Source organism: Penicillium griseofulvum (assembly GCF_001561935.1).
Source record: "Penicillium griseofulvum strain PG3 chromosome Unknown contig_80, whole genome shotgun sequence".
NCBI lineage: Eukaryota > Fungi > Ascomycota > Eurotiomycetes > Eurotiales > Aspergillaceae > Penicillium > Penicillium griseofulvum.
Genome location: NW_024467471.1, coordinates 835,569 through 849,838, shown reverse-complemented (window position 1 = coordinate 849,838; position 14,270 = coordinate 835,569). Strand labels below are relative to the sequence as shown.

The 14,270-nt window shown below is 47.0% G+C and overlaps 5 protein-coding genes across 5 annotated transcripts; 2 read left to right on the top strand and 3 right to left on the bottom strand.

Annotated features, from left to right (window-relative positions):
• Positions 1-36: 36 nt before the first annotated feature.
• PGRI_013410 (Major facilitator superfamily domain, general substrate transporter) lies at positions 37-1,689 on the bottom strand (the record flags this gene model as incomplete). The annotated part of the gene is made up of 1 exon (XM_040789054.1): positions 37-1,689. The coding sequence occupies one exon, from the start codon at positions 1,687-1,689 to the stop codon at positions 37-39; it is 1,653 nt and encodes a 550-aa protein (XP_040646007.1).
• A 743-nt stretch (positions 1,690-2,432) lies between these two features.
• On the top strand, positions 2,433-4,022 carry PGRI_013400 (Major facilitator superfamily domain, general substrate transporter; the record flags this gene model as incomplete). The annotated part of the gene is made up of 1 exon (XM_040789053.1): positions 2,433-4,022. One exon carries the CDS (start codon positions 2,433-2,435, stop codon positions 4,020-4,022), a length of 1,590 nt encoding a protein of 529 aa, XP_040646006.1.
• Positions 4,023-4,972: 950 nt separating this feature from the next.
• On the top strand, positions 4,973-5,602 carry PGRI_013390 (uncharacterized protein; the record flags this gene model as incomplete). Its single annotated transcript, XM_040789052.1, has 1 exon — positions 4,973-5,602. One exon carries the CDS (start codon positions 4,973-4,975, stop codon positions 5,600-5,602), a length of 630 nt encoding a protein of 209 aa, XP_040646005.1.
• Positions 5,603-6,848: 1,246 nt separating this feature from the next.
• On the bottom strand, positions 6,849-7,268 carry PGRI_013380 (uncharacterized protein; the record flags this gene model as incomplete). The annotated part of the gene is made up of 1 exon (XM_040789051.1): positions 6,849-7,268. One exon carries the CDS (start codon positions 7,266-7,268, stop codon positions 6,849-6,851), a length of 420 nt encoding a protein of 139 aa, XP_040646004.1.
• Positions 7,269-8,506: 1,238 nt separating this feature from the next.
• Positions 8,507-12,852, bottom strand: PGRI_013370 (CDR ABC transporter; the record flags this gene model as incomplete). The annotated part of the gene is made up of 3 exons (XM_040789050.1): positions 8,507-8,885; positions 8,948-9,111; positions 9,166-12,852. The coding sequence occupies 3 exons, from the start codon at positions 12,850-12,852 to the stop codon at positions 8,507-8,509; spliced, it is 4,230 nt and encodes a 1,409-aa protein (XP_040646003.1).
• Positions 12,853-14,270: the final 1,418 nt, after the last annotated feature.

The following is a 14,270-nucleotide window of genomic DNA, read 5'->3' as shown; positions in this document are numbered from 1 at the left end:
TATTAACCGTATCAAGCTGGAAAGATCAAACCACTACTAGGAGTGGGCCATCTCTCTTTCTGTGGCAACGAATTGCCAATATCGCTCTGCGGACATTCTCCTCCATGACTTCCCCCAGACAATAACCCCAAGGAATGTATATGTACAAAAGAACGAGATCAACGACACTGAGATAAAGCAGTTTCGAAGACCCACGGCGTCGATCCAAGGTGTGATAGCATAGCTGAAGCCAAATCCTATTGTATTCCGAATGATATTGATGGAAACAAAGGATTCACCAGCCATTTCTTTGAAACAGTCAACAGCATACGCCAATGATATCGCGCTTGCGCAAACGACTCCAAAGGTGGTGATGCCAATTCCGATAACCAAAACCATGTAGTGTGCCTCTTGACTGGCCCCTACTCCCCACATGAGCAGCCCGCCGGCAGCGATAGGTGCGGATAGCAGAAGGCCCCACAGCCTATGTTCTGGTTCCCGGACACCTCCATTGCGCTTTGCTAGTTTGATTGCGAGGGCATCCGATATCTTCCCAGCCCAAATGGATGCAGCGCCACCGAAGACGAAAGGGGACAGATAAGAGACACCGACCATTGTCGGAGGGAAATTGTATGGACTGGATCCCAGGATGCTCGACATTGTCGCATTAATCACGCTGTAAAGGGCTAGGTTTGACCCGTATAAAAGACCGCACCAGAGAATATTAGGAAAGAAGAAAGGGATTTTTATCGATTGCCAGCTCTTCAATGCCATTTGCTTGTGAGTTGGACGACCTGGTAATATTGTAACCAACGCTAGCCTCTGCCGACGAGGTTTCAACCCTGTGTCAATGCCATTCTCACCCAGGGCTGTGGCTGCTCCAGTCTGGAGTCGATCCGCAGTGATAGTCCCTGGCTCTCCATTGTCATCCGGCGGGATAATCTCATATCTTTGGCCCCTGCTCTCAGTTGTCTTTCGAAAGTAGATTGTGTCCTCCATGAAAAAGAACAAGATCAGTGCGCAGATACCCAGAAATATGGTAGCAAGGTACATAACCCATTTCCAGTTCAAGCCATCCGCTATGAACCCAGCGAGGAAAGGAGCAATGAAGTTAGATCCGAATAATACAAATGTATACAGGGCCATATATTTTCCTCGTTCATGGGCGAAGAAAAGATCTTGGACAGATAATTCTGGTAGAGACTCCACGGACGAGCAAAAGAGACCAAGAAGAATGCGGTGCGCGTACCATTGGCTGGCACCATGAGCCAACGGCACCCATAAAACTGGCCCTATCGAGAATATAATTGTCACGAGGTAGACTAGCCTGCGGCCATAGGTCATGGCGACAGGCTGCCATAGAAGATTTGCCCATCCTTGCATCAGCTGCATCAATCCAGTGCCCAAATTCAGATCTGCAAGACTGACTCGTTGCGATTCAGATATTTGTGTCATGATGGAAAACTGCGCAGCTGTGCATATTCCAATAGCAAAGGTGTACAAACATACCATGCCGATATTGAGGTTTTTCCATTGTTGTGATCGATTGAGGGGGTCATTTGGATCTGTGCTAGGTTGTGGTTGAAGAACTATTCCTTTCCGTTGAGCGGATATATTGCTGTCATGAGCTATATCAACGAGGAGGAGAGTTCCAGGTACCTCCTCATGATCATGGCGCTCTGGGAGATGCTCCATGGTAGGGGCTTCCATAGATCGAGCAATATGGAGTAAGGAAGATAAGGCGACGGAAATTCAGAATGCCCCTAAAGTGAGCTCGAAATGGATACAGCATTGAATCAACTTGGATGGTCGGAAATCGGCTGCAAAGGTAGCCACATGTGCAGATAATCAAGGGGTCGGATCTCGGATAATGAATGTTACCCAAATAGGAAGGTGAGCCAAATAAGCAAGCGAGCCAACGGTCAAGGGCTAGAGATAAGCAACTTAACCTCCCCCTTTTTTATGACCTTCTCATCCGGTAGATAAACCTAAACTCTTTCCAAGGAACGGCAAGCCAATCATCACCATTCCAATAGGAAAAGAGACCCCAAAAGACTTATCGACCTGAGATGTAATGCCATTTCAACCCCGGCTGTACAATTCCACATCACAATAGCGTGACTGTCAGCTTGTCTGTGGCAATAGGCATCGAGAGATAGATAAATGCTCAACGCATTCTAATCGAGGTTTAGGGATATCTCTAGGACTGTGGGGTAGCGTCCCTGTTCGGCTGCTGTCATTTTTCCGTATACCTCTAAAGGGGCGCTATATTGCTAAACGCGGGGTCAAGTACCCACATAGTACGCTTATCTATACAGAAGGTCAGAAAATATGCTTAATTAGGCAGGCGGCCTTTTCACAATGACGACGTATTACAAGGGGTCTCGGATAAGAATGCGACTATATACTTGTGGTACCCCCTGTCTGTAGTATTCTGACAAAAACAGCTCAAAATGGCCCCCTCTGAAGCTCAACCCTCCACAGATTTCTCGCCAGATCTAAAAAATGACTTGATTGAGAGTTCTCAAAGGGCTACTCAACGAGAACATGATCTGACCGTACGACAAGCCCTTTCAAAGCACAAGAGTGCTATCTTTTGGGCAGCCTACTTCATCCTCCCTGGTTTCGTTATCGGTTACGATCCAACAATCCTCGGCAGCTTGGTCGGTGTACCGCAATTCCGAAAAGACTTTGGTTACGAGCACCCTGCTGGATCAGGAACTTACGTCCTCTCTTCATCTTGGACCTCCGCATTCCCCTACGCACCTATCATCGGTTTCTTAGTCGCTCCAATTTGGGCAGGATGGTGTGTCGATCGTTTTGGACCAAGGAAGACCCTGCTATGCTGCACAACCCTGTCTCTGGGAACTCTCCTGATGGAAGTTCTGGGTAACACTGCCGGCATTATTTTCGCCGGAGACCTCCTTACTGGCCTCCTCACTGGTGGCTTCCCCGTACTCGGACCGGCATACATCTCAGAAATTCTCCCTGTTAACCTTCGTGGTATTGGACTGGCAGCCAACAACTTTGCTCAGGTTGCTGGGTCGTTTATTGCAATCGGCATCTTGCGCGGGACGGAAACACGGCCTGACAAATGGGCGTATAAGATCCCTTTCATCACAGAATACGCTTTCCCTGTTCTCTTCATCCTGGGAGCCTTCTTTGCGCCTGAAACACCTTGGTTCTTGGTGAAGAAAGCTCGATACGAAGAAGCCGCAAAATCTCTGAAGCGTACTGGATATACTGAGGATCTCGACGATACCCTGGCTCATATGAAGGAAACCATTCTCATGGGAGAGCAGTGTATATCCACAACCACATACCTTGATTGCTTCAAGGGCACAAACTTCCGACGTACTGCAATCTCCTCAATCTGTTACAGTGGCCAATTCTTCTGCGGAGTTAACGTTGTGTCTTCATATTGTACCTACTTCTTCCAGCTGGCAGGTGTGTCGACAGATCAAGCCTTTGACCTCTCTCTTGGTTTATTTGCGCTTGGTATAGTCGGTAACGTGGCTTCATGGCCTTTATTGTCAATCTGGGGTAGAAGACTCCCCTATATTTTGACTTGTTCCGCAACTGCAACCTTGATGTTTTTGATTGGATTTTTGGATCTCGCACCATCTTCCAATAAAGCTGCTCTCTACGCCAAGTCATCCATGCTACTTGTATTTTACCTTATCTACAACTTCGGTCTCGGTCCTCTTGTTTATGCCTTGATTGCTGAGATCCCATCCACAACAGTACGCGGAAAGACAATGGGTGTGGCATGTTCGTTTGCACATATATTTTCCCTTGTCATCACAGCCGCCCTTCCTTATGCAATGAGTCCTCTTGAGGCGAATTGGGGTGGCAAGATTGGATTTTTGTTCGGCGGCCTCAGCATTGGGGTGATTGTTTGGGCGTGTTTGTGTCTACCAGAAACCAAGGGCAGGACGTTTGAAGAGCTTGATATTCTTTTCGAGCGGAAGACACCAGCCTGGAAGTTTAGCAGCACTGACCTGTCGGGTTTTGATCGTGGGACTGTGGTTCATGGCGAGTGAGCATTTTGGATATTAGTAATACATTCTCGGTGTAACATAGGAGGCGCTTCCAACAGCAGCCTTTGTATTGACTATGCGATCTCTATATCTGTCAATGGTTAGAACAGTGTCTGAGACAAGTGTCTGAGACAACCGAACGTTATATAGAGAACGCTATGCATAGTATGTCCATTAGAGATGTGAATTCTATGGAACAAATATTTCCTTTTTATTTCTCTCTGTCTTCAATGTATCCTATCAGAATGAGATTATTGATCAGGTGAATTTGAAGTATACATAAAAGAGTCGAGTCCCTCTAAGGTCACATGATATTTCCGACCAGTTCCGCACCCACCCTCCGCCCCACCCTCGGGACGGGATTCCTTGTTCGCGTGTTGGTCACGTGTTTATCGCGTAAGATCCCTAATTCAGTCGAGTCTACCCCTAAAAACTGAAGGTTTTCTGATTCACTGATATTTTGCTGGGATATTTTCTACGGACTGTGCTATCCCTCTTTTCCTCTTTCTCAAGTTGGACCAGCCACATTGCTTTTTTGTGTACGCCGTCAGTATGGTGGCTATGCAGGTACCCAAGAGCCGCTATATCGCATGGGGAAATACATCACGAGATCATATCAATATTTAATACCGTACAACGTCACGTAATGTAATTATAGCCACTTTTTATGTATATTACTGTTATTTAATTCTTTTGGTAGATTTCAGCACTTTCTACTAAGCCTCCTCTGTACTCCGTATGTAAATTATCCATCTAACAATGACAACCCTGAAAACACCAATAACATGTCCACGGGGCGGCTTAGCTTTCTTGGCATCAGCCGCTCCATCTCACCTACTAGCTCGATCTCAGTCACCGCATAATCCTACTCACTTTTCCTTTTTCTCCTTTAAAGTTTTTAAATATTCCACCCCCTTTATTAAAATTTCTAAAATCTAAGAACATATATCAAAATGAACCTGAGTTGGCTACCATGGCGGACGCAACGTCTTCACGCTGCCGTCAGAAACAAAGCGACATGGGGTTATGTCATTTATCGCACCACCTACACTCCTGAATCGGACACTGCATTCCCCCAGATCATCAATCTACTCAATACCTACATCAAACAAGAATTATATTCTGAATACGCTTCCACACCGAAGAGTCAATTACACAACGCAGAACCTACTCCATATCACGAGATCTGGGCACAACATCTTCCAGTCATCATGACCGATCAGACGCAGTTCAATGAAGCGTCAATAGACTCCATTCGTGCACACTTTGAATCTTGGGTGAATACGCAAGAGAAGCAAAACCACACCACGTGTATAGTGATTGATGAAGAGTCACTACAGGCATTTTTGGATGCTCAGACTCCGAACGAGAAATCAGAGCCAAATATGTTGGGGATTCATTCCATGCGCTATATCAAGGTGATAACAGCGTTTCCGGAGGTCGATGAATATGATAGTTTTATGGGTGCGGAGTATAACGGGGAATGGTTGGGTAGGACAAACATGAATTCAAGTCCCAGTGGGAAAGGGATGGCATCATCGGAGTCCGATGATGACGAGTATGATAGTTTCCTAGGTGGATGAATTCTCAATCATGTGTATATATGGGATGTCACCAGGGAGGGGAGCGTGATGGCAATGCATTGTGAGAGAACGACTGGAAGATTACTGTACAGATTCAAAGACGCATCTATTTCTGGAGTTACAATATCAGGGGCCTCAAGCCCAAGCGAGAACTACAAATAAATTAATATGCAAGAGACTGTCACAACAGGTCAACATTTCTACTCTTAGTAGTTCCTAGCACAGATATTGAGTTCACAGTCCTGTGACCGCAAGTCATCGAGCTGTCTATCGAGAAGGCTTTCACCGAGAGGGTTAATCGTAATAAGACTTCAATATGATGTGAAGCAAGGCGCCAGTTAAACATACCACAAGGCTTTTGTAGAGAGGATCTTTGCTTTTATGTTACGTGCTAAGTCAATCAATGAAGAAAGAGTGCATCAATGGTTATACCTAGAAAGTCGGTTGCATAAATCAGCCCTTTCCCCGCCTTTTTTGCCGTCGACCTATAAACCCGACAAGAAAAAAAGATTTCTGAGAAGAACACTGAAAAGGCTAGTCTATCGCACAACCCGGGTGTTGGAATATCACATCTCTCGTTGTTTGCTTGCAGCCTGAGCAGCTTGTTTGTCAAGCTTGTTTGGGCAGAGTATAGATCATGTCTGTGCGGGTTCCAGTCTCAGCAAAGTCGTTGGAAGTTGATGAAGAGTGCGAAATCGTGGAGGAATGCGGGGAACAACCCTCGTGCCAGATAGGTAAGCCTGTCCGATCCTGCTTAGGACTGGTAAATCCCAAGATAGTTTGTACAAAGAGACAAATCACTGCTTAACGAACTAAAAAGGAAACCGAGCTTTGATAGAAAGGGTAGCTTTGATTCCGAAAACGAAAGGCAGTAATTAAAATAATTACATTTGGTAACGAACGTCCTTGAATGGTTCCTAATGTAACGCACATATCCTGCCATGTCTGCTATGCTAGTAGCTTCTGGCACATATCGAGGATTAGGTATCGTGACATCCAGCACGTCAACCTAATCCCCATAAGGCTTACAACATCTCTGTCGTAGCGTGGCTCCCTAACCTCTGCGCATTCATACACGTGTGCTATGACACCGTGTAGCCATCAGGTTATCGCAAGTAAAAAGGGCTTGAAAGATCCTTAACAGATATAGTCATGTAGGCTCCTAGTTAGGCAAAACTTTCGAGGTCGATATTCGACTACTATTACAGACAGTTAGCATCCGCACTCTACGTCTTCCGTATCTTCACTAACAGTTTTCGGTAGACCTAGACTTCGGCGAAGTGAAGAAAAGCAACTTCCAGTTCTTCAGTGCAGCGTCACGGTGTTCCAATGTAGAGGGTGCGTAGCGGTCACTGCCGATAGTATTGCGGAATATGTTGATGTTTGCGAATTTCACTAAAGCCACCAGATCCCATGGTTCGCTTCCAAGACCGTTTGAGGGTAACCCCTGATATACAAATTCAAAATCGCCTGTCTCAGTCGCGAGTCTGCTGATTTCTCTAACGAATCTCTTGAACCAGGCTTCTTGGCCACTACAAGGTGGATGCGAACTTCCTTCTGAATATTGAGCTTGCTCGTTCCATTGTAAATGGCTGAGCATAAAGACAGGGTAGTCTTCAGGGAAGTCCTTTGGTATGTTGTTGGCAAGGGGTCCGATTTTTGCCATTTTGATATAGGAAAAAGATCGAGGACGGTATAAAAGATGTGTAGTGCGCGGGTTTGTGTTTAAATATCTCCAGTTCCGGCCATTAGCAAATTGGCACAAGATCAACCGGTTTCAAGGGGTTGAGTCTGGAGCATTCTAGACCGTACTAGATTCCGGTCTTATATCTGCGTTGAATTCGGGGCCTCATGGTTGAAGGGAACTTGCTTCTCTGTAGTCCTTCAATACCCACACCAGATTCAGGTTCAGCTCTTATACGGGCGAGGTGCATGTCTCTGTTCTCAGGCTCCAGATAATAAGGAGCGGTTAACGCGGCAGGGGTAGCACCTCCCCGCAGCCTCTCTGGAAGATAATCTTTGCCCTTTTTAGAACTCATTTTTCAAGCCAAATTTCAGGAATTTCATTTTGATATCCTGAAATATATAAGAATTGAACCACTCCATACCTGCTCTCACCTAATCTCGAATTTTTAAAAAAAAAGGAATGTCAGCACACTATCACTAATTATGATTGGAGAGGAATCAAGATATCAAAGAGTGAGATTGACTCTCCCGAGGTCGACCGGAGTGATTACTCATCTTTAAAGCATGCCTGGGCACCCCTTTTGGAATACAACTGGGCGAGCTGCAGATCGCACGTCGGCTGATACTTGCTTTCTCTCTTGTGGCTGATCACCTACGTTCTGGTCTCCCTCCTTGATAGTTTGCTCTTCTTCCTGGTAACTTGCAGTCCCGGTGAAAGGATTATAGTTCAATGCCGAAATATCTCTAGGCACCTTTGCATGAAATTCTGCTACCGCTCAATGCATTCTATTCGTACCAGTATAGCTTGTTGTTGTCTTGTTGTCGTTGCAGAAGGCCAGCCAATTGACGCATTTGAGCTTGGAACATCTCTGACTGTTGCAAAGTGACTGTATCAGTATTGGAACTCAAGCTGTATTAGATGTATCTCTGTCTATGATGTCTATAACAAAAGAAAGAAGAAAGGGAAACAGAGCACACTCCTCTAGAACTAACGGGTAAGCAATAGATCACCACTGCCAGATATATGAGCTGTTGGGAAAGAGAACGGGCAAACCCCATCTTGAAAACATAATGAGAAGGAAGTCAAAGGAGTGCTGCAGATAGGCAGCTGGATAGGAGAATCGAACAACATAGTTGGGAAAATACAAAAAGAAGAGACGCGGGGGCATCAGACGGTGGATGTAGGGGTAAGCGAACAGGTAAATCTCAACAGCCTCTCTAATCCTCGGCCTTCTTAGTACTCTTGGTCCTGAGTTTCATCATGAGGAACACAAGCCCGTAAATACCAATCACAAAGGCTACAACGATTCCTGCGTTTCTCCAACCGAAATATTCCTCTTTGAGGTTCAGTGTACGCAAATAATCCCCACCCTGCGTGTATTGACACACCTGGCAGCCAGAGGTGTCGTCTGGGTTCAGAAGATTTGCGCCCGCCCCCATGTTATGGAGGTAGCTGTCAAGATAATCGCTGCATGTTTGGTTGGGGGGTGGATTGAATACGGCCAGCTCCTCTGGTCTGCAGTGGATGGGTTTGTCCCAGGTAGTGAAGACCAGTAGAGAGCTCATAAGGTAGTTGAAGGGGTCAATGTAGTACATCCTATTGTTAAATATTGTTAGAACTGTCCGAATGCGTTTGTAATTAATGTGAGGATAGCCTACCAGTATCTCCAAAACGGCACGATTTGGCTGTATGGAATCATGACGCCGCAAAAGGAGACAAGGGTTGTGATGACGAGAGGGTTGACGAGGGATGCGAAGACGGCGTTTGGTGTATAAGCAGCGATCATTTGTCCAATACCAGTGTAAAGGAACTCATACATCACCTGAAGAGATGTAAGCGACGAAGAAAATGGACATAGAGTATGAGGGGGACTTACAACAACAAAGAAAACACTGCCAGCGTGATCTGCGGAGGCAGGGAGGCCGCAAGTGAAGTACCAACAGACATAATATAACAATGCGCAGACGAGCAAGTAAGGCATTTCCGAAACGATAAGGCCAGTGACGAAAGGAGCCCAGTGGTACATTTTGCTCTTCTTCTCTCGCGCCTCATAGATATCGCGACGGTCGATGAAAAGAGGCTGGAGCTGGGAAATGACACCTGGAGCGACGAAAATAAAGTTGAAGACAGTAAAGAGGTTTTTCTGCAAGTCTGTAACCGAGTCTCCGATCATCCAGAAGGTAAAGCCGTTCAGAAGCGCCAAGCTGATATGCATCGCAAATTTATTGTTCAGGTATTCGGTGTTCCGGAAGAGTGAGATGTTCATGCGTTGCGTCACATATTTAGTCTGCGTCCACAGTGAAACTGCAAACTCGCGTTTGTCGTCCTGAACTGCTGGGGGAGCTGCAGCTTCGGTGATGGTATCAAGTTCCCTAGAGAGGGCCTCATGTTCCGCGGATTGCAGCCAGATTTGGTTCCAGTTTTGGCCATCGTCTCTTGAACCAGAGACAACATCGATCATATGCTCTGCGGGGTTAACTCCAGGAGGACATGGGGCTCCATGACGACCGAAGTATTCCCTTATATCGTTCGCATTCTGACCGATGTCACCAAAGTAGACAGTTTTCCCGCCAGCAGCCAGCAATAGTAGTTTGTCAAATTGCGCAAACAATTGGGCAGAGGGTTGATGGATAGTGACCAAAATAGCCTGTCCGACTTCTGCCAATTTCCGAAGGAAACGAACAGTATTGTACGCGGCCTGTCCATCAAGCCCTGATGTAGGCTCATCAAGGAAGATCAGAACACTCGGCTTTGCTACCAGTTCAACTCCGATGGTGAGCCGTTTCCGTTGCTCCACGGAGAGACCACTGCCTGGGCGGCCTACAAGCGTATGCTCGAGGTCGTGCAATTCTAGGAGGTCGATTATCGTATCCACATATCGCAATTTTGCTTCGATCGGTGTATCCTGAGGTTGACGCAAGAGGGCCGAAAATTCCAGTGCCTCGCGGACGGTCGCAAAAGGCTCATGAACATCAAGTTGTTCAACATAACCAGCTGAGCGCTGGAATGAAATAGGAAGGGGCCGCCCGTCAATGAGGATAGATCCATGAATAGTGCCAGAAGTTTTTCGCTGAGCAAGAACGTCAAGGAGAGTCGTCTTGCCAGCACCAGAAGAACCCATGAGAGCTCCAAGTGTGCCTGGTTTAACGTAGCCCTGCACGTTATCAAGGAGAACACGCTGGCCGTCGGGCGTTTTGACGGTGTACGTTAAGTTTTTCCACGTGAATATGCTCCTATTCCGGGAAAGGGTATTCTCCAGAGGCTCACTTGATGTGGTCGATCCGGCTTTGACTGTTGGTGACTTCTCCGATGGCTGCGCTTCCTCGTCCCTGGGCTGCAAAAGATGCTTCGACTTATGTTGCTTTTCGCGGGGAATAAGGAGTCTCCGGCCACCCTCTCCTGGCAGCTTCCACCTGGTGGTGAAAAAGATCGTGGCCACAGCGAAGAATACCCACCAGGCGCAAACGATGCCAAAGTTGCGCCAAACATGGCTATGGCTAAAGGACATGGCTGCCAGGTATGCATCGCCGGTGAGACTCGTCGCACCAGGCTCTGCTCCAAGAACACCAGCACAGGATTGTCCACCCTCGCCATTGACATATCCAGGGCCGTTCGGGATGATATGGGGGCCATAGCACGGTATATCTCGCCCATGAAATTCATTCGCAAGAAGCGCTTCAAACCCATAGGCCATGGGGTTAATCCAAAAGATCCATACAAACCACGGATGCATCTCGGGCTTGATAATCATGTAGCCCATGTAGACAAATAGGGCTACAATGGAAAGACCGGAGACCTTGGTCGCAGCGTCGAAAGTAGGGAATGCAGCGCCAATAAGCCGGAAGAATCCCGTCATTGACAATGCAGTCATGAAGTTGGTGACCAAGTAGGTGAAGAATGCCGCAGCCGTAGTTTTCAGGCCAACCATGAAGTAGAGGACAATGCCAAAATGCGTCACTTGGAATAACAGTATGGGAAAATCTGCGACGATCTGAGCGATGCAGACAGCTGCTGGGTGATACAAAGCAAAGGAGCGATGCTTGGCCAGAATAGGCCTACCAGTGAAAGAGTCGGTCACTTCTGATAGGGCTATCAGGGCGTTGTACAAGATTGAGAAGAACAAGGCGCCCCCCTTGATGAATAGACCGACTGAATTATCGGGAGCTGAATAGAAGAGAGAACCTCCGAGAAGAGCCTGGATCAACGTGGCGCCCTGCTTCATGATAAGAGTCGGCTTGTCACCCCACATGAGTTGGTACTGTCTGGTGACAGCGGTTTTCACCTGGGTAATGAAGTCAACAGTGACCGAAGACTTCTCAGGAACACCCTTGTGTTTGTCACGAGAGACAATTTCCTTGAAAACGGCCGTATTCGTCGCAGCTTCCTCACTGGTTGGGTAGTTTTGAGACTCCTGCTGCATCTTTTCTTTGATACCCGACTGTTCGTATATAGCAAGGATATCAGAAGCGGTACGGGGGAACTTGTCTTCATATCCTGGCGCAATGAGTCGCTCGGTTGGGACTGTTACCCCAGTCAAGAAATCTGCGCGGTTGGATCCAGAATCCATCTTGAAGCCAAGATTCTCCATAAATGGCACAGCGCTCTCCTGGGGCCCGTAGAAAATTTGCTTGCCCTCATCGAGGACAAGTACCTTGTCGAAGTGCTCGTAGATGCCATTGCCCGCCTGGTAGAGTGTGACAATAGTAGTGAGGCCCAGAATGTCGGTCATTGCCCTGATTGCTTTGATCCACTCCAGAGCTGTGCTGGCATCGAGGCCTCTCGTGGAGTTATCCCAACAGAAAACACTGGCGCGCGTGGCCAGACATTCAAGAATCGACACCCGTTTTCTCTCTCCTCCGGAAACACCTCTGATAAATGCGTCGCCAACTTTCGTACGGGCGGTATGGGTTATCCCGGCGGAGCGCAGAAGGAATTCCTTGAATGACTGCACATATTCTTCTTGAGACTCAAATCCCGGTGGCAGGTTATAGGGAACCTTCATGCGAGCGGCGAAATTGATGGTATCCTCCACACTCAGGGTCGGAAAGAAGATCTCCTCTTCGGTGTTCATGATAATTTGATCACGATAACGTTTGGCATCTTGGGAAGACATGTTTCCGTAGGTGACGTCTCCGGTAATTTCTTCGTAGCCGAGTCGATTGTTGGCGAGCAAGCTTAGCAGGGTCGTGCAACCAGCCCCGGGTCGTCCAAGGACAAGTAACATCTCCCCGGGCTGAACACACCCATGTGAATTCTCAATGATGGTCTTCAGCACCTCTCTTTTGCCATTGTGGTGAAAAGGATAAAGCTGGGAGATCACATTTTCATTAAAATTGGCGTCTCTCCCAATGCCCTTCACCGTAAGATTCTTCCATGAAACGCCGAGCTTCCTAGGTTTCCCTCCCCCTTCTTCGTCGAGGCCCTTCATCTGGCGCACTTCAGATGCCATGTGCCATGTCGTTGTTGTGTTGGTGATGGATGAATTTTCTGCTGGGTCCTCTGCGTGCGAGGTTTCATCGGCGATGGTGGACTCTACATCGACAGTTGTCGAGTTGGAGCTCATTTTGAGGTCGGTACGGAGCGAATGAATGAGAGGAATGACGAACTGCGTCAGATGGAACTGTCTGCTGTAAATTCCGGCATGTGCTAAGCGATTTATACAATCTTCAATAGAGGGAGGAGGGAGGTTTTATTGGCATCATTTCTATTCAGTCCATGCTCCACTATAGCTTGGCTCTATGCTTAGACGCGAGGGAACCCTCCTTAGTGGAGCGAGTTCTTAGCCCCTGGCGGAATGATTAGTATCGCGGCTTGGATATGGACTGGCGGAATGATTAGTATCATGGCTTAGATATGAGATCTGTGAAGATCGCCCGCTCCAAATTGACTGGTACATATCGTGATAACTCCATCAAGGCTAAAGGTTACCCACTAGGGTACCAGGGTAGGTTAGAGATTAGCACTCCATGGGCGCCTGTAGGTATGGTCGCCAATAATGGTGTCTGAAATGCTAGCGGTTTCCTCCACTTCAATTAGTCGAAGCACTCTGTTTGCATATGAATCGATTTTTTAGATGAATCATCGCTCCGCACCCGAGGTTCAATTTTAGATGAATAATCGCTCCGCATCTACGTAGGTAAGCTCTTTTTTTGATGAATAATCGCTCCGCTGCGAATAGTAGTACTTATACGTCGTGTAGTCTTCAACCAGCTTAGGTATATGTAAACTGCCTACTCAGCCCTCATTACATACCGATAATCCTATATCCTAAAGTTGAAATTAATCATGCTGCGCTGCGCTCAGTAAACTATAGACCTAATTTTTTTTAATTAAGGTTTTAAGGTTTATTGTTCTTCCGGCCCGATATTACCAATAACGTGACTCTTAAGTCACGTGCTTGTGCTTCGTACAGCACGTGATCTACTAATTCCCTAATGTCGTGTGTACGAAAAGCACAGTCACGTGCTAACTGCCTAATTAGGAATCGAACGGTGTTTATAAGAGCGTAGTGTATGTGTCATCTATGATTGCCATTTTCGGAGGTGTAATCATCCGGCCACGTTATCCAGCCATTCCCACAATTAGGGGAGGGAGGGTTCATGGTTACCAAAATGATATTGCTGGTGAGTGGCACTCCCTCTCGATGCGTTGCTACTAGTTTTGGGGTAGACGGAATTACGGCAGGCAGGACATCAGGTCATCTTTCATATCCTCTGAGTCGACAAGACGCTATATCATGGGTTGTGTCCGGCCACCAGGGTGAGAAATTGTTACAGTTACTGGCAAAGGGGAGGTAGAGGAAGAATAATCATTATCAATCAATCAATCGAGAAAAGAGCAAGGTATTTATACCCTGCACAAACGAGCTTGCAAAACAGGCAACTCAATCTGCAAGCAAACAACGAGAGATGGCATAGTCCAACAGGAATTCCAGCTTCCAGTCTGCACCAGCATTGATGACGACCACATTTGGCTTGTAGC